The sequence below is a fragment of the Lytechinus variegatus genome, chromosome 4 (genome assembly GCF_018143015.1).
Source record: "Lytechinus variegatus isolate NC3 chromosome 4, Lvar_3.0, whole genome shotgun sequence".
NCBI classification, from domain to species: domain Eukaryota; kingdom Metazoa; phylum Echinodermata; class Echinoidea; order Temnopleuroida; family Toxopneustidae; genus Lytechinus; species Lytechinus variegatus.
The window spans coordinates 52,598,643-52,621,056 of record NC_054743.1 but is presented as its reverse complement, the minus strand read 5'-3'; the positions used below and the strand labels follow the sequence as shown (position 1 = coordinate 52,621,056).

At 35.4% G+C, this 22,414-nt stretch overlaps 1 protein-coding gene across 1 annotated transcript in view; it reads left to right on the top strand.

Annotated features, from left to right (window-relative positions):
- The window catches only part of LOC121414308 (splicing factor 3A subunit 3-like), a 31,762-nt gene extending 10,355 nt beyond the window's left edge, over nucleotides 1-21,407 (top strand). Inside the window, exons 2-15 of the mRNA XM_041607440.1 lie at nucleotides 2,124-2,171; nucleotides 3,087-3,139; nucleotides 4,231-4,336; nucleotides 5,589-5,753; nucleotides 6,603-6,685; nucleotides 7,052-7,190; nucleotides 7,630-7,698; nucleotides 8,795-8,979; nucleotides 11,939-12,008; nucleotides 12,579-12,740; nucleotides 15,010-15,120; nucleotides 15,403-15,493; nucleotides 17,802-17,857; nucleotides 18,880-21,407. Coding sequence (XP_041463374.1) covers nucleotides 2,124-2,171; nucleotides 3,087-3,139; nucleotides 4,231-4,336; nucleotides 5,589-5,753; nucleotides 6,603-6,685; nucleotides 7,052-7,190; nucleotides 7,630-7,698; nucleotides 8,795-8,979; nucleotides 11,939-12,008; nucleotides 12,579-12,740; nucleotides 15,010-15,120; nucleotides 15,403-15,493; nucleotides 17,802-17,857; nucleotides 18,880-18,957 — 1,416 coding nt within the window. The 3' untranslated portion in view covers nucleotides 18,958-21,407. The remainder of the gene's footprint in view (nucleotides 1-2,123; nucleotides 2,172-3,086; nucleotides 3,140-4,230; nucleotides 4,337-5,588; nucleotides 5,754-6,602; nucleotides 6,686-7,051; nucleotides 7,191-7,629; nucleotides 7,699-8,794; nucleotides 8,980-11,938; nucleotides 12,009-12,578; nucleotides 12,741-15,009; nucleotides 15,121-15,402; nucleotides 15,494-17,801; nucleotides 17,858-18,879) is intronic.
- Nucleotides 21,408-22,414: the final 1,007 nt, after the last annotated feature.

Sequence of the window (22,414 nt, the reverse complement as noted above, 5' to 3'; positions counted from 1 at the left end):
GTAGCAGTAGCCACAAATTTACTTGCTGCTAGCATGATGCTCCTCTTCCAGGTTAGATAAGTGGACGCCTCGCTACAGGATTCTATCAAGTCTAGTAGGCTGTACTTTTCAAGGATAGCTCTAAATTTCTTCAGTGTTGGAGTACTTGGAGATTGTGGCACAAGGTGTGGAAGAAAATTCTTGACTCCACTCTAGAGTGAGGCAAGGCAAGCAGTTTTCCAAGAAGGTGTAGATGAGTGAGGAGCTAAACCTGTAAGGAGGTTGATAGCTGCAGAGCTGGTAGTGTTGGGAAGGCCAGGAAGGGTCTTAAATACTTGATTCTGGTATTTGTCTCCACTATCCACCGTACGGTACCATGTGGTAGGGAGTCATCACTGTCCTTGGACACTGCCCCTGCCCGCAAAATCAGGGTTTTTGGAGGACACCTAGTGGCATCCCTGTCTTATGGTAGAGATGAGAGTGGGAGAGACACATGCTCCTTCCATAGAAAGTGATGTAGCATTGGTACATTGCTCCTCAGTATTGGTCTATTCTTGTGGAATGTCGGCAATAGTTACTTGAGCCGGTAAGACTGCACTGCCGTATGCAGAGATGGAGGAAGCCATTTGATGATCATCTACCTGGTTATCTTGAAGTATATCTTCCCCATCAGGTAATGAGGGCATTTGAGCATTTGCATTACTCCTGGGACTCTGAGGTAAGGAGTCTCGATCCGTCAGTTCTTGGTTGAGCTGGCTACTTGTCATCCTTTCAATGGATCCTCCTTGGTCCACTCTACTGGTTTCATTAACAGTTTGCATGTGGTACAGGTAAATGCAAGAGAGGTATCAGATTTGTATCTTCGTATGTCTGTATGGGAGAAACTTGCACATGGATAATGCAGCCAACTTTTACACTTATAACATTTGATGGTGTCCATGCAAGAGTGAGTTTTGCACAGAGGACAGAGAAGCTTCTTGTCTTTTTCTGTGCAGTCACATGGTTCCTCATTTCTTGGTTTTGATGCTGAAGTGTTACCATCTGCCTTGATTGTTGGCTTGTTAGCTATTGTAGCTACTACAGTGGATTTTTAGGGTCTTTGGCACACTGTAGTTCTCTGATGTCTGACAGAAGCTAGGCAAGTTTCTTATTAGTTTCCACAATGTCGAGGTGATTCTTTGCTGTCATAGATAGGACATTTGGGAGATGATCATTGACCCACATGTCAATGCAGGATCCATTTGCCAGTATGCGATTGCTTGTATTGTACATATTATTAAGGACAAACTTTGTTCTCTGACCTGGCTTTCCATTTTGCTTCAGTTTCTTAGAGACTCAAAGTATATGCTCAACAGTATAACCATTGGCATCAGTCACATTACAAGTTTCGATATCAAGGTTATTACTATTTTCATTAAGCTGTTTAAAGTACTTTTTATATTACTCTGTAAGCACTCATAATATGCAGTACTACATGTACATGTTATCCCCATTTGCTTACCTTCATCTCTATCGTGTCAGTATCTTGACAATTCTCAAATTTCTTTGCATAGCCTTATCCCTGTTCAGAGAATAGCTCCCTTGCACATGTAGAGGTTTAGAATTTCAGATGAGGTGTTTTCAGTATAAACAGGTTGGCAGTTGGTCAGAGTAGTCTTTTTCTGCATGTAGAAATCCCAGCTACCCTGTCAAAGATGTCTGGGATCAGAAACACAGTTTAGTTGACTTAGCAGGGCTCCAAATAGAAAGACCTTGATTGAAGTTGAAGGGTGCAAGTTCACTGCAAGAATACTGTGCAGATCTTAATACAAGTTTTCCCGCCAAAAATTGTAGATCAATCAGATTTGTTTTAAGTAGAGTATATGACAGACTGTCTTTATGAAGTATATTTTGTTGGCTTAGTACTGGCGATCATTTAAAAAAAAATTATTTTGTTTTGACAAATTATTGTTTTGACAAATTATTGTTTTGACATACATTGCTGAACCCTTAATCGAACCAAAGTTCAGAAAAAATTTCTGAACCCTGCCGAACCACACCTGAACATGCAACCTAACTTGCAGCATTACTTCCTCTTCAAATAAGTCACTGAATGAAATTCAATGTTTTTAACTTTCTTATATAATGATTTATATCTTTTACAGAACCGTGAGCAGATAAATTCAGACTTTCGAGCAAAGCAACTACTTGATGTAAGTTTTAAGCCTATATGTACATGTATGTATTTCTGCCTTTTCAATTTACTTGTAATGTTCTGTTAACCACATTTTTCCAGAATGGTATGATACATTATTATAAATCAAGATATAAAAAGTTTACGTTGTTGGAGATGAAGCTTTTTACTTAATGTCATTGAAACCTATTTATCTGAACTTTCCAGGACCTAAGGCCTCTTATCAATAGCAAATGCCAGAAATCCGAGATTACAGTTTTGTTACCCAATGGGATTGTAGGATTTCAGTAGCTTGTAACTTGCAAAGCTTTGAACTAATTCATATGGTACCTTGTAAAAAGTCTGAGGAGTATGTGAATCCCATCACTAATCCTTACATATTCCAGATAGAGTGTGACATCAATTTTCTATTTTAGCAATTCAGCATTTTTACACCTAATATTATGGTAGAGCATGATGAAATACATTCAACATCCCAAATTTGGTGGGAGTAGGTCCATGGGCACCCAAGATATGACCTAATTAATATATAATTAGCCCCATTGAAATCAATGTATTATTGGTTTGTTTCTCCATGTCATGAACCAGGCAAATAATACTTTGATTTCAATTGGGCTTATGCTATCTTGGACCCCCATGGACCAATTTACACCAAAACACTGAAATGCAAAAAAAAGTATTTTGTGACGTCATCTTTTCGTTACTTTATGGGGCTGTCAGAGAGGTGAATGAAGCCTTGTTATGGGATTCTTGAAAGCAGTCTTGGCTTCATCTTTTCCACAACCTCATTATTTTGTCTTTAATTGTGAAATAATGAATTACCAGACACTTTCAGATTTCTGTTGGAAAGAAGCTACCTTTTGTAAGGTTTCTTACATGTACATGCCTCTATGATAAAGTGTATCAATTGTCATTTTCCAACCTCTTATTACAGCGCTTTGTAGAGGGGGCTAACACACTAAGGGAGCTATATGAAGACAGAGATGGGTAAGAACTCATTTCCTATGATCTAGGCGGAGGATAAATATGTTTGTTGTTATACTGCAAACATAAACTATGTACATCTAATGTGGAAGACTGTGAAGCAGTCACCGCCTACAGTACACTCCTGTCTTGCTTTAGTTGTTTTTTTTATTGGGCTCTTCATCCAAAAAGGACCACATATTGATGGATGAATAAAAAGAAAACCAAAGCAAGGGAGGAATGTTCAGTAAGTTGCTACTAGCCACTTTCCATAGTCTTCTACTGTAGGCCTATATCTGACTTATTAATTACATTTAGCATAATAGCATCAGTCTCATGAAGCAAAGACAAATGCTGTAGCCTTAGACTAGTTTACAGGCTCCTCAGAACTATGCAAAACAGATATTTAAGTATTTCTCTTGTCTTATTTTATTCCTATTTTATTTGTTATTTTAGTATTTCTCTCTGTAATACTTATTGTATAATATTTCATTCATCAACGTATTCTAGACCTCAACTTATGTTTTCATAAAGACAAGCTCACTTTTCTATAGGAAAATTTTCTTTGATAAGTAACAAGTGAGAAGAAAGTTAGAAGGTCACATAATATCAAAGGCCATGGCTTTTTTGGCCTTTGATTAATTTTAGCCCTGGTATTCTTATAGTATTCATTTTAATGATTTATGATCATTTCCCATTTATTTGTTTACTTTTTAACCCTTTTTCCATTTGTTTAGATATTTTTCTGTGTTTATCTATTAATTCAATTTTTATTTCCTTTATTCCTTGATTATTTAGAAGTTTGGGCGGTTTCTTAGATTCACAAATAACTTCTAATAATTTCAATGAGAAAAAGCAAAACATGTTTGTATTACAAATCAGACTACCACAAATAATGATTGAATCTTTACATTGGTGACCCAGTTACAGGCAATCATGCCTTTTTGCAAATAAGCAAAATTTAGTAAAGATATTTTAACTTTATTAATTCAATATAATTTCAACGAAATGATCAGTTTTAGACTTGTTTAGTTTTCTAGATTTATTCAAATTGATTTTTTTTTTATGGATGCATTTGACCATTGAGCAAGCATGCTTATAATGATGTTATACAGGTTACGTAAGGAGGAGATCCAAGCATTATCAGGTCCTAATGAGTTTGCTGAGTTCTATACAAGGTTAAAGGTCATCAAAGATTTCCATAGGAAACATCCTAATGAGGTGAGACACTATCATGATTTATCTCTGTGGATCTACAGAGTTTGAAATCAAATCATGAGATTGGAAAACATGTAGCTAAAGGAGAATCAAACCCTTAAAAACTAGTTGAAATTCGTTTAAAAGAAAATCAATTAGAGAAATAGATGACAGAAAGTTTGAAGAAAGCTAATTGAATGATTAGAAAGTTATGAGCATTTTACTACCACTAATGCTATATGACATATTTAAAGAAAGTGAACATGAGGATGAAAATAAAGACTAAGACAAATTTCTAAAGCACATTAGAAAAAAAACAAGGATAGAGTCCTGACAACAAATAGGCCTATTTAAAGCCTTCTTTTTTAATTTTCAAACTTAAAATAGTCAACCGAAGATTAAAAAGTATTTTATAATGATTTTTTCGTCATTGTAATGGGGAAGTACTAATCAGATAAAATAAAAACCTTTTCAAATTAGTGAATGAGGCTTCTCTCAAAAACGATATTTTTTCAAGCTATTTTTATGTCTTCATCAGTCCTCTGTTGAGGTACAATATGAGTGACATCACTCCACGAACACAGCTGGCTGGAGCTATTTCATGTGTCACTCAAGTGTGAAAATGACCCCATAGATCCTTCCATTGGCAAAGCCACCAAATTCAATGATGTCACACATGTATGGCTTCATTATTTTTAGTACGTTTGTCACTACAATTATCTTTTTTATCTAATATATCACAAGATCATTCAAGCTTTTTATGAGAGGATGTGTAACACAGATTTCACCTTATATTGTGGATTAATTGTTTTGCCCTTTAATTAGAGTAAGAAAAAAAATGTTTGGGAATTCATTTTTAGTTTCTAAATGCGAGAGATGTACATATGTGACATCGCAGATCATTTTTGCATTGCAAATGGGAGGATCTCCACAGAATTATTGTTCTAAACATTAAATTTCTCATGGCTTTCCTATTCTTTGTCGAGATTTGCTCAAATATTTGTTGATCTTACTCCTTAATTTTTCTGTTGAAATCACACAATCCAACTTGTTTCAGAGGTTATATTCACCTATATTATATGTTTTGTGTGAAGGTTTCTGTCCCTATATTAATTGAGTTATACTTATTGTAGCAAATGAGAGAACGAGGGGGGGTATCCTGATCTGTTTTTTATAATATCAATTACATGTCACTTTATCGTTTTGGCATTTTACAGTCCAATTATAAGCTTTGAATCCTGGAGTTAATTATTACAATGATCTGTATTGTATGAAGGTTTCTGTGCCTATGTCGATTGAGTTTGACCAACTGAGAGAAGAGAGAGAGAACCCAGCAGAGGAGAATCAATCATTGGTTCCATTCAAAGATGAGGAAGGATATGGGAAGTACATGGATCTTCATGAATGTTACGACAAGTATATCAATCTCAAGGGCACAGAGGTGAGATATTTAATAATAATAATAATAATAGCTGGATTTATAAAGTGCTTTTGTGCCAGAGGATACAAAGCGCTGCTATTATTACCCCGGCTTTAGCCCGAGCTACCATCACCGGCGCTCAGTGCATGCAAAGAATTACTCCTGCCGAGTACCCATTCACCTCACCTGGGTCAAGTGCAGTGTATGGATAAATTTCTTGCTGAAGGAAAAGAGGCCATTGGTTAGGATTCGAACCCACGACCCTCCGTTTCAATGGCGAGTCAGAACCATTAGACCACGATGCACCCGATGAAATAGAAATATAATTAGATCATCACTATGATGTATATTATAAATTGGATGTATCTGCAACAAACCCATCAGGATATGATAATTCAGAGCTGCCAACCGTTATGTGTTTCAAGTAATATGCTTTTACAACCAAATTCCAGCATTATGCTTTTTCTTGTTAACTTACAATTTTCTATGAAAAAAGGTAAAAAATGTTTTTATTTCATTGAGAAAAAAATCTCTCTACATGTCTCTTCTTCTTAAAAAATGATGCAAGTATAGATGACAAGTTTATGAATGTGATTTCAGGTAATTAGACGGAGATCAAAGGTCATTATTGCAAGCAGTATCTAATTCCCAGAGGTTGCAAGGTCTGGTTTTACGGTTCATGTTGACAAATTACTTTTTTATTCTTTGAGATGCCACTTTTGTTAGAAATTGCTTTTATTTTGGCATCATGATTACTTTTTTGGTAGCACAAAGTTTGCAACTCTGTAAATAAACATATAAAGTCAAATCCATTCCAAAATATTATATGAAATATAATTTCATATTGAACTCTTTCTTTCAATCCTATAGAAAGTAGACTATGTGACCTACCTTTCCATTGCTGATCGGCTCTTTGAAATATCAAAGGATAAGAAGAATGCAGAATATAGAAGGTAAGTCTTGTGAATTCCTGTTGTGGTAACAATCATTCAATGAATTCTAGAGAATCCAACTAAATGACTACCAGAGTGATTGGAAGGAGAAATACATTCTTTTCTCATTCATCCATGCTCTCTTCCTCTCATCCTTCTGTCTACCCCCTTCTTTTCTTCTTCATCCTATGGTAGTTATTCTCCATTTTCCATGTGATCATTATAAATATCCAGAGATTCCTGCCAGTCTCCACCCCCTCCCCCTCCCCTCTCTATCTCTCTCTCTTATTTATCTGTAATATGATTTAAGAAGACCCCCCTCTCCTTCCCATATTTCCATGCTCATTACCAACATTCTAACTATATCTTTCCTTTATCCTATCCTAGGTACCTGGACCTAATACTAAGTTATCTGCAGGACTATGCGTCAAGGGTCAAGCCAATCCTGGACTTTGCAGAGGAACTAGATAAGGTCAAGAAAGAGTTTGATATTCAATGGGAAGCAGGGACTTTCCCTGGCTGGCCGGTGAGTCATCTCATGTGATGTTTCACAAGGAGTTGTGTGCGGTTGAAAGTCACTTCAATTTCCTCTTGGTTGTCGTATACAACCAAGTTCATGGGAAACATAATTTACCAGTCCTCCCTCAAAAAAAGTGAAGTGCAAGAAATGCAGTGAAAATCTTGAGTATTAAAGCAATATCCACTACGATACATGACAGGAAGATCTGCTAATCATACATGTTTGCAGGTTTCAGTGTGTGTTTGTCAAGCTTTATCTTTATTCTGCTTTGCCTGTAAAATGGAAACTGACTTTTTTCTGAGATTTTGACCATTGCTTTATCATACATTTCATATGTCTCACCAAACAACAAGAAATCTATGTTTTATAAAATTTGGGCCTGTACCATAGATGTCCTTGAAGTCCAAGTTAAGTCTCTTGTGTTTATTTTCATTTTTTTATGCAGAAAGAAGCAGCGAGTGCTATGACCCATGCTGGTGCTCATCTTGACCTGTCTGCCTTCTCATCACCAGAGGTAATACTTGCTCTACACCGAGATAGGCTTCGTCTCAGATAGTCTACATGGGCTGAACATAACTTCATCTTACTACCTAATAACAGTTTGGTCCAACCATCATTTGGCTTACTTCCTAGATACTCTATTACAACATAGGCTAAACCCATTTGATCTACTATCAAATTAGTTGCCATTTGGTCTACACTGCACTTGATCCAATACCTATTTCCTTTCATCCTTATTTAGTCCATTTCTTGTGGGTTTATAAATTTCCACTTGGTCTACTTATATTTTTCATTTTCGATATGAAAATTTGGTTCATAGACTGATCATCTAACCCTAAGATGAGTTCACCAAAAGTACAAGCAGAATATTTAGATATACAGGAATGGAGAAAATATGAAATTTGAGTACAAAACATGTTAACAAAACAATACATGCTAGGTGTTATTAGAGCATGTGGCTATAGCCTAACTGGAAATAGACAATGCAGTTATTGGGCTTACATGGTAATTAGCCAATGTTATTAGTACATGAAGACAAAGGTGGTCTAGAAATATCGTAGATTTATTAGGAGTTTTCTTCTTAAAAAAGGGAAATCCCTGGGGAAAGGAGAGAGTAAAGGGAAGCATTTTTTTTCCAAAAATTCCCTGTAGAATTGGTGACAAAATTAAAATCTTGTGAAGTTTGAAAAGACTCAATTTACTTTCTATGGCAATCCTTAAAATGACAAGTTTGATAGTACAAATCTCATGTTATGTACTCAAATTTTATATTTTCTCCATTAATGTATATCTAAATGTTCTGCTTGTACTTTTGGTAAACTCAACTTGTGTTGTGTCAAATGCATTTTCTTGTGTTATAAGTGGAGCTAAAAGGAGACCAACTACACCATGTAGGAAAATATTAAATTTTGTGCAGAAAAAATATAGAATGTTTGACTATTAAACCTGTCGCTTTTAAGCAACATTGCCAATTTGAGGAATGAGGATCATCATTAGAAAGTAATTTGAGTACAAATTATATGGAGACTTGTACTACTTATCTTGTCACATGAAACTTACATTAATATGGAATGTGGTGATAATTCACCAAATACATCTTTCATTTACAGGAGTTGGCCTCGCTTGGTCTTGATCGTCTAAAGTCAGCCCTGATGGCACTAGGACTGAAATGTGGTGGGACCCTGGAACAACGAGCCCAGCGTCTCTTCACTACCAAGGGGGTCCAGCTTAATGAACTAGACCAGGCCTTGTTTGCTAAGAGTAAACCAGGAAAAGGAACTAAAGCTGGCAAGAAGTAAGTGTCCATTGTTAACCTATGGGCTCTGTAGTCACTGTTGCACATGTAGCTTGTTTACTGCTATTTATTACCCAAATATAGCAATCATCTGTAATACAGGGCGCGACAAACCCGCTTGCCCGGGGCAAGTGAAAATGACGTGCGGGCAAGCACTTCTCTAAGTCAATTGCCCGATCGGGCAAGTGGTTGTTGCGTCTTTTTTTCTGTACCATACCTCGCTTTTCCATAAATCATCAAAAATCCACACTCAAAATCATGAATAAGCCTCAAAAAATAGCGAGTAGCGCAGTTTCAAATTCCGAAATTGCGTTATTTTTCCTGTACCACGTATTTCCATACATGGTACCAGGTATGAAAAAAATCAACGCAATGGCCGGGAAACAGTTGAATGTAGTATAGGGGTCCATTATGACTACCACCATGTGCAATTTCTAATGCACATTTTCCCCCTTCCGATATCACAATTCTGTGATAAAATAATTAGAATTACACAGGAAATAAATCACAGAGTCTAGTAACCGCGCATTGGTGAGTTGTCATTCGGCTTTGCTTTTCAAAACGGCCTATTTATAACTTGCCGTATTTGTTAATTATAACTTAAAATTCATTTGTTTCCCTTTTTGAGGGGATGAGGTAAATATCAGACAATAAATCATCAAACAAAGCTCCATCTATTTTACAAGGCCGGCGGGAGGCTCACACACGTGCGCATACTAGCTAGCCAGTCTGAGCTCTGTCTCTCTGCCAGAGCTCTGGGGGACAATTCGCTCAGTAAAGGCCTCAATGATGGTGATTTTCTGTTTCAGACAGAGTTTACATTTCGGGTATATTATTCAAAACTTCCAATAAAGTTTGATGATTTCTTCATTGTCATGTATATTTAAGTTATTAATGAATACATTCTCACCAAATTTAGACTCCCCCATAGAGAAATGCAATTTTCGTAGAAGTCTGCGTTTTCAAAGAACTTCAGGAAAAGTTAGGGTATGTGGGCCTTTATTACATGGCCGAGTACAGGTTATTGTACTGGAACAGGCGAAGTAGAAATTAGATATTGAATTCATTTATATCAAAGTTCAACTCACAGTCACACCCACACACAAACACACCCAAGATTCTAAGCATAGTGAAAAAAATTACTTAAAAATCATACAATATTAAACAATGTTAGTAATAATTCATTAATAAGTGAACAGGTATTCCTCAAAATAGAAAAAAAAGTAGCATGTGAAAACATGTAGATAAAATTATTGACCGAGTGGAACATCATAAAATGATGAAGAAAAGACTTGATGGTTTCCAACTAATTTTTTTTTTTTAAATCAAGGAAATATGGAAAATAAATGACCATTTCATGGATTTAAAGATGCAAAATGTGAAATTTTAGCCACTCCACTTTTGATGATAAAATAATTTTTTCCGAGTCAATAAAGAGCTGAACATTTTTCACTGGCTTTCTTACTTTTCCAACTACGGTAAATGAAAGCAATTCTAAGGAAATATGGTACGCAGGAAGCCATTTCATGGATTTAAAGATGCAAAATATGAAATTTTAGCAACTTTTGTTGAAGGGTTTTTTAAAACCTTAAATACCCATAAAATATCGATTTTTTTTTCTCCAAAATAAACGTAAAGACTTAGGCCTACGTTGCTGAAAATATCCTTTTCAATGTGTGTTCTTTTATACTGGACATGATTCTCAATTGTTATTTTGTATACCTTAATAAAAATAAGAGTAGTGCCGTCATAATGAAAAAATTATTTAAAAAATTGGGCAAGCAGTTTTTTCTATCGGGCAAGCAAATTTTTTCATCACTTGCCCAACAGGGCAAGTGATGAAAAAAAAATTTGTAGAGGCCTGTCTAATATATAAACCTCTCTTTGATTATGTCAAATAATCTTTTCCTCTGATTGGTCAAAAGTGGGGTCATATATTTGACCATGCCTGCAAAACAACAGACAAATGTGGTTACCAATGGCAACAAGCATAGTAAACAAGATCTGTGCCTGTTGCCCCCTGATTGCCCCTGTTTCTGAGAACACCAGTTGATTGCATGCAAGAAGTTGCTTTCTATGGTGATTGCAGATGTCATTATATCAGCACGATTTAGATAATGGTTTTAGACAACTACTTGTACATTTACGTACTTGTTGGCGCTCGTGTGCGTAGCAGATGTGGAACGATACGGATACTTGACTTCTGGTGGTTCCATATTTAATGTTTTATTGAATATTGTTAAAATAACACTTTATTGGAAAAAAATGAATTAATAATTTTTTTAAATACTCCTTCAAGCAAACTAATTTCAACTATTTAAAATAAAACTGTAAACTCTTGATGTCATTGCACTGGTTGGCATTACATACACCACTCCTGCATGAAATTTGTCACATTTCTTTTGTGCCTATGTCCTTACTATCCATATTCCCAGCTGATCAAACAAAAGTGCAAGATTGTGTATGCATTAATTTTATGTGCGTGCCATGAACAGTGTGTGCTTGAAGAGTAACATCACAATATTATTTAGCCAGGATTACTTCATAAAAAAAACCTGAAATGCGATTTAGAAATACTGATGTGCAAACAATCATACAATCTGCCACAATTGATATCTTGGATTACAAATTACACAGCTGTAGGAAATAATAGAAATATTAACTGGGATTAATTTTTGGAGATACAACACATATTTACCTCAGAAGACCCATATGAATCTTCTTTGGGAAATATATCAGTCAAAGCCAATCAATATTATATAATGATCCATAACTGTACAGCTGTTAGGGTCAAGTATCTGGTATCAATCGGATTAAAAAATAAAAAAATATTTGTACTTGTCTGCTAACTTTATCACTTAGTGGGAATTTTCACTTGTAACACTCCTCAATTGTAATTGATCTCAGTTTTGTGGGGTTTAGACTCTATTTAACATTTTATGTATATTTCTTTCTTCAGGGATGCCGAGAAACAGAAAGATACAGCTTTCTTAGAAGCACAAGCGTATTACTTCTTTGAACTTCTTGGGGTGAGTGCTTATATTATTTTAATCCATTTATCATTTTATAGTCTTATTTAAGGCATAGGCTAACATTATAAATGTCATATTTAAAAAATATATCAAACTTTGATTCATGTTGTATATAACATAGTTATATGGATGAAAAAACAACTAGGAAGATTTTTTTTTAATCAATTTTTTGCAGACACCTTCAAGGTGTCTATGACTAAAAAATAATAATTTACTAAATCTTTTGGGGAGATCGATATACCACATGTTAGTTTATGGGATGGAATTACGATGGTGTTTCTGGTTACTTTATATTTCACTTGTTTGAAGCATTAAATAATGATTTTCGGGTATGATTTTTCCCCCAGGCTTCATTTTTTGTGATATATCACAGACACAGGTGACAAGGAGGAACTTGCAGCTCAGATTTTCAAAAATCAAATCAACGTCAACCAATGCTTTCAATTCACTTGCTCATCCATTTGTCAATTCATTCATTCAATATCTTCTGTTGCTTGCTTTCTTACTCATTTTGTTCCTCTGTCAACTATTTACTTTATTTATGAGACACCCCTGTTTTTGTTTTAGGAGCAACGGCAAGCAACGAGAGAGAATGTTCAGAGGAAACAAGCACGGACTGGAACAGAACGAGAGGATGAAGATGAAGAACACTTCTCAGATAGTGATAGTGATGATGAAGAAGAAGTCATCTATAATCCAAAGAACCTTCCACTCGGATGGGATGGAAAGGTAATAGAAATGTTATGTGTGGAATTCTAAAGAGAGAGAGAAGGGGATATGTACTTTTAAATTCCCTTCCCTCGAGGTGCATAGATCGGCCGAGAACCGAAGTAAGTTGAAATTGTGGAGCTTCTATGTTGGCCTTTCCAGTCAATGTTGTGGAATAAGAGGTATTTTCAGAATATATCTCAAGCATAGACAACACAGAGAGGAGAAGGAAGAAAAGGGTAATGACTGAGACGGGAAGAGGATGGAGATCAAAGGGTCATCATCCTTTAGTCTAGCTGCTATGATATGGTCAGGAAGGTTATGGATTTCAGTGAAACAAATAAGATTGAGACGATGTTCCAGAAAGACAGGGTGAGAGCTAGCAAGGAGATGAAGAGAGTCTTCATCCTCAAGGGCACATATAGCTTGCATCTGGGATCTGAGCTTTTACAGATGGTAAACGAATGTTGCTGAGTAGGATAGGTAGATGTGAGAAGTTAGGCAGCAGCACGAAGGTGTGGAGGAAGTGAAGATGGGTACAAGAGATTTGTCTTGAAAAGCATTACAAGGGATTCCTAGAGGAAGAAAGAGGGAAGACATTTGGTTGATGCAGTTCTGTGCCTCCATCATTTGAGCTTCCTGAATAGCTTCTTTGCAGGTAGATTTTCATCTTGAGTGTGTAATTGCTCAGAGATAAGAGAATAGGCAGGTTGTATTTAGAGAGTAGCTTGGACCAGTTTATGACAGAAGGAGCATGGACAGAGACAGCATGGAGAAGTATGCGGAACTCAAAATCTGGAGTGACAGTTGGCCAATGAGGAGAAGTGTGTTGAGTTCAATCTCTCTTGAGAGATGAAGGAGATCAGTTAGGAGAAAGACAGCTTTTTGAAGAGAGTGTGCTTGGCAGAATCAAGTGCTTCGAGGGATGATGCAGAGAAGCTATGCAGTTGCATGCCATAAAGCATGCGAGAAAGACAGAAGGTTTTCTAGAATTTGGTTATGGTGTGAGGCAGAAATAGGTTGTTGCTGGAGCTACTTCTGATGAGAACGAAAGGGTGTTGAGCCCCTTTGTGACGATGCTTTAGATGTGATAGTATGAGGAAGTTGACTTGGTATACCCAGATGGGGATGATGGAATACCTCCTTGATTTCATCACCATACATGTGAATAGTAGAATGGGTCTGGCTGACCTCTGGTTGAATATCAGCATGGCACTTTTAGAGGGATTGAATAATCCCAGAAGGTAGCATATTCTTCTGTGGCATTAAGCATGTCTTAAGTTCAACTGCAGAGCTGGCAAGAAGTGGTACATCATCAGCTTAGATGATTATGCCTCCATCGCTGTTGTGGAAGTGACAGCCAAGACCTTTCCTTTCATCACATTAAGGATGAGCAAAGCGGCCTCAACAGCAAACATCTTTTAATATGCAATGAATTTCTCCACATTCTCATTAAATATTAGTCTTTTCATGAAGTTTGGATCAAAGAAGCAATGTAAGATAAAAAAATATATCATCCCTTTTCTCCTTTCATTTCATAGAAATGAAAAGAAATAGCAATATATAGTCGCATAACAAATTGACACAGTTGAGTATATTACGTAATCAGATACTAGAGAAACTCAATAATGCAATTGAATTATAGTGCCTGTATGTAGAGGAGGCAGTATTATACATGTGTGTGTTATGAGTGTGATTAATACATGACCATTCTGAATATCTTCATGCACCACAAGAAATTTTTGACTTTACAGTTTAACACGGCTATCCAGAATTACACTCTCTTACCAGTCATTATCAGAAGTCTTTGAGCCCTAACAACAATAAAGCCTTAGCTGCACATCCAATTCTTTTCTTAAAGGGACTATTAAATATGACACTCTTTTATTTGATGTCTTGCAGATGTATTCTATCAACTAAACAGTATTTTCAATGCCATTGCATGCTATTTTAATGATTTGATCTTTTGTGTTTTTGAATTTCATTTTTCACTTTCCAATATCATTTGCATTATTGTTTGTGAATATAAAAAAGACCATTTTGCAGACTCATTACAGAGATAGAAACTACAACGGACTTTAATTACAGCAATCAATCAGTAGGTTCTGAGCTTGTAAAATTCCACATGATCTTGCTGTGTAAAAGTTGTGAAAATGGTCTGTTATGAGAGGTATTTTGTCAATTGCTCGTCACTTGATCCTTATGTTACAAGTAAGATCTTGCTTGTAAGGTATTTCAAGTAAATCATTTGTTCGTAATATTTTTTTGTCTTTTATGTGTATACTTGCAGCCTATTCCATATTGGTTATACAAACTCCATGGGTTGAATATATCATACAGCTGTGAGATTTGTGGAAACCAAACATACAGAGGACCCAAGGCATTTCAGAGACACTTTGCAGTAAGTTCTTATAATTATTGGGGTGGTGGGATTTGTTGTTTTGTTGTTGTTGTTTACGGCGCTCTCATTTAAAAAAAACATATGCACCAACAGATGTTTTATTGTAATGAACTAATGGTGAAGAAAGTTTTTATTTTGATACTTAATAATCTCCATTCATATGAAAGAAATCCAAGCAATCTGGATCATAACAGAAAATTTAGGGTACAAGTTCATGAAAAGATATCTAACCTTTTTACATTTGATTCTCAAGCTGTATTATTGTATTCTGTTTTTATGCAGGAATGGCGTCATGCCCATGGTATGAGATGTCTTGGTATTCCAAACACAGCTCACTTTGCCAATGTCACTCACATTGAAGATGCCCTTGCATGTAAGTACATTGTATACAACAAAATTACAATACCATTCTGTAATGAGCTTCAAAGATTGATAGTATATCTATTCCAGTCTCTACATGCTTTGTAAGAAATGTCTACAAAAATTCTCCTTAATTAAAATAGAATCCAATTCAATTTATTTCTTTTTGTTTTCCTTTCTGTTCCTCATTTACATTCATGCAAATTGGTGTGAAAACAATTTTTATATATATTTTTTTTATTTTAGATATTGTTTTCAATAATTATACCCTGCTAAATGAAGTTTGAAGGGGTATGTAAGAATCAGTGTATGGTTAGGTGGTCGGTCGGTCTGTTGCAAATCTTGCTGGTCAAACCACTTCCTCAGTTTTTAATCAGTTCTTGTGAAATTTGGCTCAAATATCGGTTTTGAGGTAAAGATGTGCATGACACATCTTTCTCACTTGTCAGAAATTGTGTTGCCATGGTAATCACATGTTATGACCCAAAATCCAGGAAAACTCATTCAAACTCCTTCCCAAGTTTTTGTCTCACCTGCGAAGCAAAGTGAGACTATAGGCGCCGCTTTTCCGACGGCGGCAATGTCACTGTTTGGCGGCGTCAACATCAAATCTTAACCTGAGGTTAAGTTTTTGAAATGACGTCATAACTTAGAAAGTATATGGACCTAGTTAATAAAACTTGGCCATAAGGTTAATCAAGTATTACTGAACATCCTATTAGAGTTTCATGTCACATGACCAAGGTCAAAGGTCATTTAGGGTCAATGAACTTAGACCATGTTTGAGGAATCAACATCGAAATCTTAACCTGAGGTTAAGTTTTTGAAATGTCATCATAACTTAGAAAATATATGGATCTTTTTCATGAAACTTAGACATAAGGTTAATCAAGTATCACTGAACATCCTGCATGAGTTTCACGTCACATGACCAAGGTCAAAGGTCATTTAGGGTCAATGAACTTTGGCCGAATTGGGGATATCTGTTGAATTCCCATTATAACTTTGAAAGTTAATGGATCTGATTCATGAAACTTGGACATAATAGTAATCAAGCATCACTGAAAATTTTGTGCAAGTTTCAGGTCTCATGATTAAGGTCAAAGGTCATTTAGGGTCAATGAACTTTGGCCAAATCGGGGTATCTGTTGAATTACCATCATAACTTTGAAAGTTTATTGGTCTAGTTCATTAAACTTGGACATTATAGTAATCAAGTATCACTGAACATCCTGTGCGCGTTTCAGGTCACATGACCAAGGTCAAAGGTCAATGAACTTTGGCCGAATTGGGTATATCTGTTGAATTACCATCATAACTTTGAAAGTTTATGGATCTGATTCATGAAACTTGTACATAAGAGTAATCAAGTATCACTGAACATCCTGTTCGAGTTTCAGGTCACATGATCAAGGTCAAAGGTCATGTAAGGTCAATGAACTTTGGCCATGTTGGGGTTTTTCGTTGAATAACCATCATATCTCTGTAAGTTTATTGGTCTAGTTCATAAAAAGTGGACATAAGAGTAACCATGTATCACTGAACATCTTGTGCGAGTTAGAGTAGTATTCAAAGTCAGCACTGCTGCTATATTGAACCGCATGATGCAGGTGAGACGGCCAGAGGCATTCCACTTGTTTTTATCTATTATCCATGAGAGTTGACACAAATTAAAATGTTCATCCTGGTGAAAATATATATAAGATTCATTTTCTAAATGTATTGGTAAGTGCATTACCATGGTAACGGCATAGGGCTAGGGTAGTCCTTCAGTAATATTTCTAGTTGAATTATTGCTTTTGTTATTGTTATCACTATTTATTTTATCATTACTTGCTATAATGTTATACACAAATAATCATGTAGTAGGTTACAAAGTAAAGGTTAGGAAGTATTGTATGTCAAAATACATATTTTTATGAGATTGTGGAATTCAGTAGAAATGTGATTTTCTTTCTAAGAACATAATCTTATTGTATCATGTTAGAGTGGTTCATGAAGAGACAAAGAATCTTCAGACATCAAAAGTTGAAACATTTCATTGTTTACCCCTGTCTGCAAATGTTGGAAGGGGTAATTTTAGCATTGGCATATAGCGTCAATTTCCTGTATAGGGCATAGTGTTGGTAATTAAATTCATAAAAATGGATCCAGTTGTTCAAACATCTCTCGTTTAAACATCAATGGTGGATAAAGTATGCCCCTATGAACTTCATGAGAACAACAGAATTAAGTACAAATTAAGAAATCAAATTGGAAAGTATCTATCCCATGTTCTGAAAAAATTAAAATCACTACACTTTTCTTGATTTATTTCTTAGTATGGGAAAAACTGAAGAATAACAAGGCGTCAGAGAGGTGGCTTCCCGAAGCAGAGGTAAGTTATAATGGCCAAATTTCTTCTCTTTTTTTTTAATCCACAAAAACCAAATGAACATTAAATTAAATTTCTTGTTTTTTATTGCCGAGATTTACTTTTGTCAGGTTCAATTTTAATGGAATAAATGTTATCAATTAACTGTAATTATTAGCCAAGGAGAGCTTGATTTGAACCTGAGCCATTGTGTTGGTGCACTGTGATTATTAGCCAAGGAGAGTCTTTGACCTAACTCTTTTACCACTAGACTACAAGCAATTGATAAACAGAATTGAGTGCTCTAATGGCTTTGAGCTACTGCTCTATAAGAAATCCTATACCTCCATTTAGCCCCATATTTTTGTGCTGTCCTAGCTAGGATTCTTGCTAATTTGAAGATTCCTGGGTATTTTAGCTAAATAATGAAATCTTTATTATATGTCCCCTCTTTGTTTATTCAAGTTAAACAAACCTATCACTTGTCTGTGTAAATGTAAAAAAAAGAACTTTTCATGGCAACTGAATATTAGTATGGGGAAGGCAGACAAGTGCTGTGGGTGCCATTTTTCAAGGAAGCTGAAAAGCAGAGCTAGTACTGACTTTCAGTATTGAGAGTACTAAAAAATTAGAATAATACTGATGGTTTCATGCAAAACACTGATATCCAAAGTTTCTTTTTTTTGTCCTATGGTAATACTGATTTTCTCACCCAAATACTGATTTTCATATTTTAAAGGACAGTGTATTAAAATTTACTTGTTGATGCTGGCAGCTCTGATAAAGGGTCATGTGAAAGAAATAAAAGTTGTATCTGGGACCTGTATTTCAATGCTTAGTGACTTATTCTACAATATGTTTTCACAAAAGATTATATGTTGTAGTCAATACTATGCACATTAATTTTTCAGTGTTGTGCTTATTTCAGTTATCTCTATTTATGCAGTTTTTGCATGGATGGACTAGATCATTTCTTCAAATATTCTCTATGATCTAGGGGCTCCCATATTATTACTTCCCTATTTTTCTCAAATTTCATTTTGCAGGAGGAGTTTGAAGACACCATAGGAAATGTTGTGAACAAGAAAACCTTTGAAGATCTTAAGAGACAGGGTTTACTTTGAAGCTTTGGAGACACCATCTTGGAAAGATTAGACTCTCCTCCTTGTTTCTTGAGTCAGATTTGATTAAGTGAATTTCTCCATTGGGCAAAAGAGGGTTTGGTTCATTCGCCTCTTGGTCTACACCCATTTGGTCTTCTTTCTCTTTGGTCTAATCAGCTATAGTCTAATCCTAGTTCATCTGAAAATAGTTCTTCTGAAAATAGTTCATCTAGTAACCATTTTGTCAAGTCTCTAGTTAGGCTAAACCCAAGTTATCTAATATCCATGTTGTCGAACACCACTTGGTTTATATGATTACATAAACTATTAGTGAATCCATTTAACAAAGTGCAAAATAGTCATTTGATGATGATGAAATTAGACCATCTGGGTGTTAGATTAAAGAGAATTAGACTAAATGGGTAATAGACCAAATGTAGTGTAGACCAGACCAAATGATAGTGAATGAGATGGGTTTAGTCTATGTGATATAAGACTATCTGAGAAGTAGACTTACTGAATATAAACCAAATCCAAATCAGACATGCATTGTTCAGACCTGCTCTTTATTTGAGTTGTGCTCAAAGTCAACTCCTGCAATGAGCCACTTGTGTGCAGAATTGTGTTACACACAATAAGAATATAATGAAATGCAAGTCCTAAATTTGCACTTCTGATTATTTTTTTAAGTCAAAGCTGCTTCTTTCCCTCACTGATTCTCAAACTTATGTGACCAAAAAGACATGTAAATTAGACACAAATCCAACTATCAAACCAATCAGACATCCACCATTGGGACCTGCGCTTGATTTTTTAGTTGCGTTCAAAAGCAACTCTTTTTGCAATAGGCTACAGGGTCAGTTGTGTGCAGAATTTGCTTTTCTGGTTAAGTGAAACTCAAGTGATAAATTTTGAACAAAGTCAAAGCTGGAATCCTGCAAGCATCTCACCCTCACTGATCCTCAAACTTAAGTGACCAGATAGAGTTGTGTTTAAACATAAAGAAATCATGCCCAAGTCCCTACTATGTAGTCAAGTTGTGTTTTATTCCAGTTCTTTGTAAGACAGGCTCTGGTTCTTGGATGCCAAATCAGATTCTCAATGAGTTTGATTTCTATCAATCTAAAACAAGGGGTCTGTTTCACTTAGTACTACCATTGAAACCTTGCTTGTTATGATTCATGGCAATCTTACTATAGTTTTATGAAACAGACCCATTATTAATTCTTCCTGTTAACAAGCTTGTCAATACAAAGTCTACAGTTTGTCAAAATGTCATTGGAGTTAAGAAAAAAATTTTGAAGAATTAAAACATTAAAATAGGAGGTGTCATTAAGCACGAGAACAGGAGGGTGTTTCACAAAGATTTAAGCATGACTTACAGTCGCACTTAAATTTATAGTTGCGTGTGGTATAACACGCATCACCACATTGTTCAGATCAAGGTCAGAGGACAGGTACTACTGTGTCATCATCAATGAGGTGACATGTTAGATACGGAGTGAGCATGCATAAAGTTGTGCATGATTAAGTCATGCATAACATACAAACAGCTTTGTGAGACACCACCCATGTCCCTGGGACTGGTACACAAATAATCATATCTGTGTTGCATTTTGGTCAAGTGATCAACCAGTAAGATAAATGCCCAAATTTCACTGTATTCATGGTAGCTTGCACCTCAATATGTCATTAATCTGTTTGATATCACTAGGTATCATTGTATTTAAAGTGTATATATGTACAGTGATTTGTGTATATAATTTATTAATCACATTCGTCAAGATAGAAAATATGCTCAAAACATTCATGTGTAGTGCACATTTTTGTCAGGAATATTCCTTCCCCTTTTTTGTCAAATGTTCTTGATGATTATGTTTTTCTTTGAATTTGTCATATTGCTTTGATGATATTGGTTAATGTCTATTTTGTAAACCCTTAGAAGAAGATGAAATTTGATTACCATTATTGTGGGGTAAATGGATGAGTTTTCATGGCATCACATATGTGACCAAATTTAGATTCTCATAAGTTATAAATTGTTGAAACTTTTTTTCAGTTTCTTACTGTTTGTCCAAATTTGTTCGGACTTTCTCCAATGTATTAATCTGATTTTCAATTCAAACAACTTTCCACTTGAGTTTGATTCACTTCTTTGGAGATAAAATCAAGACCAGGGGCCCATAACACAAAGCTTAGCAATGATTGTAGAACATTTTTCTGCGATTGATTCCAGTGACTACAATGTACAATCAATCTTAAAAATCAAGCATATTATCAATCGCTAGCCTTTGTATTACGGGACCCTGGTTGAGATTTATTGATTAATCATATTTGTTTCAATGATGGGCCTTGATCATGATTTCCCTGATTTTACATGACAGGATATATTTTCTTTCTTGTACATTCATTTTGTCCCTTTTTTTTACATGTGAGTTGAATGATGGATTAATAAAGAATTTTACACAGTATTTTGAAGTGGTCTGAGCACTATTTATTGGCTTTGATGAGTATGTATCCACTTTTTGTATGTTTCTTCCTCTGTTCATATATATATATATAATATTCTTATTTTACTATTCAAATAATAAATACAATTATTTTGGGTTCATCTGTCCCCCCCCCCCCTCCCTCTCTCAGATTATTCTGACATCTAAAGCCATATATATCATATATTTATAGTACGTATGTTACCAGAAAAAAGTAAATTAAAGAAATGTTGGAATCTATGTCCTTGTCAAGCTAACTTAGGTATAATACATTGACAGCACTATTGAGGAGAGGGCTCCTAGGAATTTCTAGTTATTAAAAAATGAAAAATTTGTAATGAATATGATTTTTATAAAAAATTGTATGGAAAAAATTGTAATGAAAAGGTTTAATTGTCACAAGGTAGATGATACTGGTATTGAAAACTGAAAAGATGATGCGAAATCTTGCATGCCTTACACTTTCATTAAGAATCATTTGAAGAAAAAAAATGATGGATATACACTACTTTTTATACATCACAAGGGAACATCATGTAGAGAACTATTAATGGAAATAAACAATTATCTGAATTCCTGATAACGGAGTGTATGATACCCCTATTTGAAAATTGTGATATGTACCCTGGCATACATATTGGTGGGCTTGGGTGGCAGTTTAATTGTCCATGATTGAGAATGACAAAAGCAAAAAAAAAATTCATGTTTGTGCACAGATATTTAAAAATCCCTCTCTCATCCCATTTGACATGTTCTGCTCACCTTTGGATTGTTAAAGGTATTAATTATGCTATGCCATGATCAGCATCAAAATCATATGAAAAAAACAGTATTAGTGGATGCAAGGGCATGGCCGGGAGATGATAAAACCAAGGGTGAATCTTGTGCTCCTTGCATCCATCAATATTTGTCCACAACAGGTGCAAAGTGGAATGAAGCCAGCCCCTCCTCCCCCCAGTTTTGCTGCTCCTGTACCAATATGAAAAATA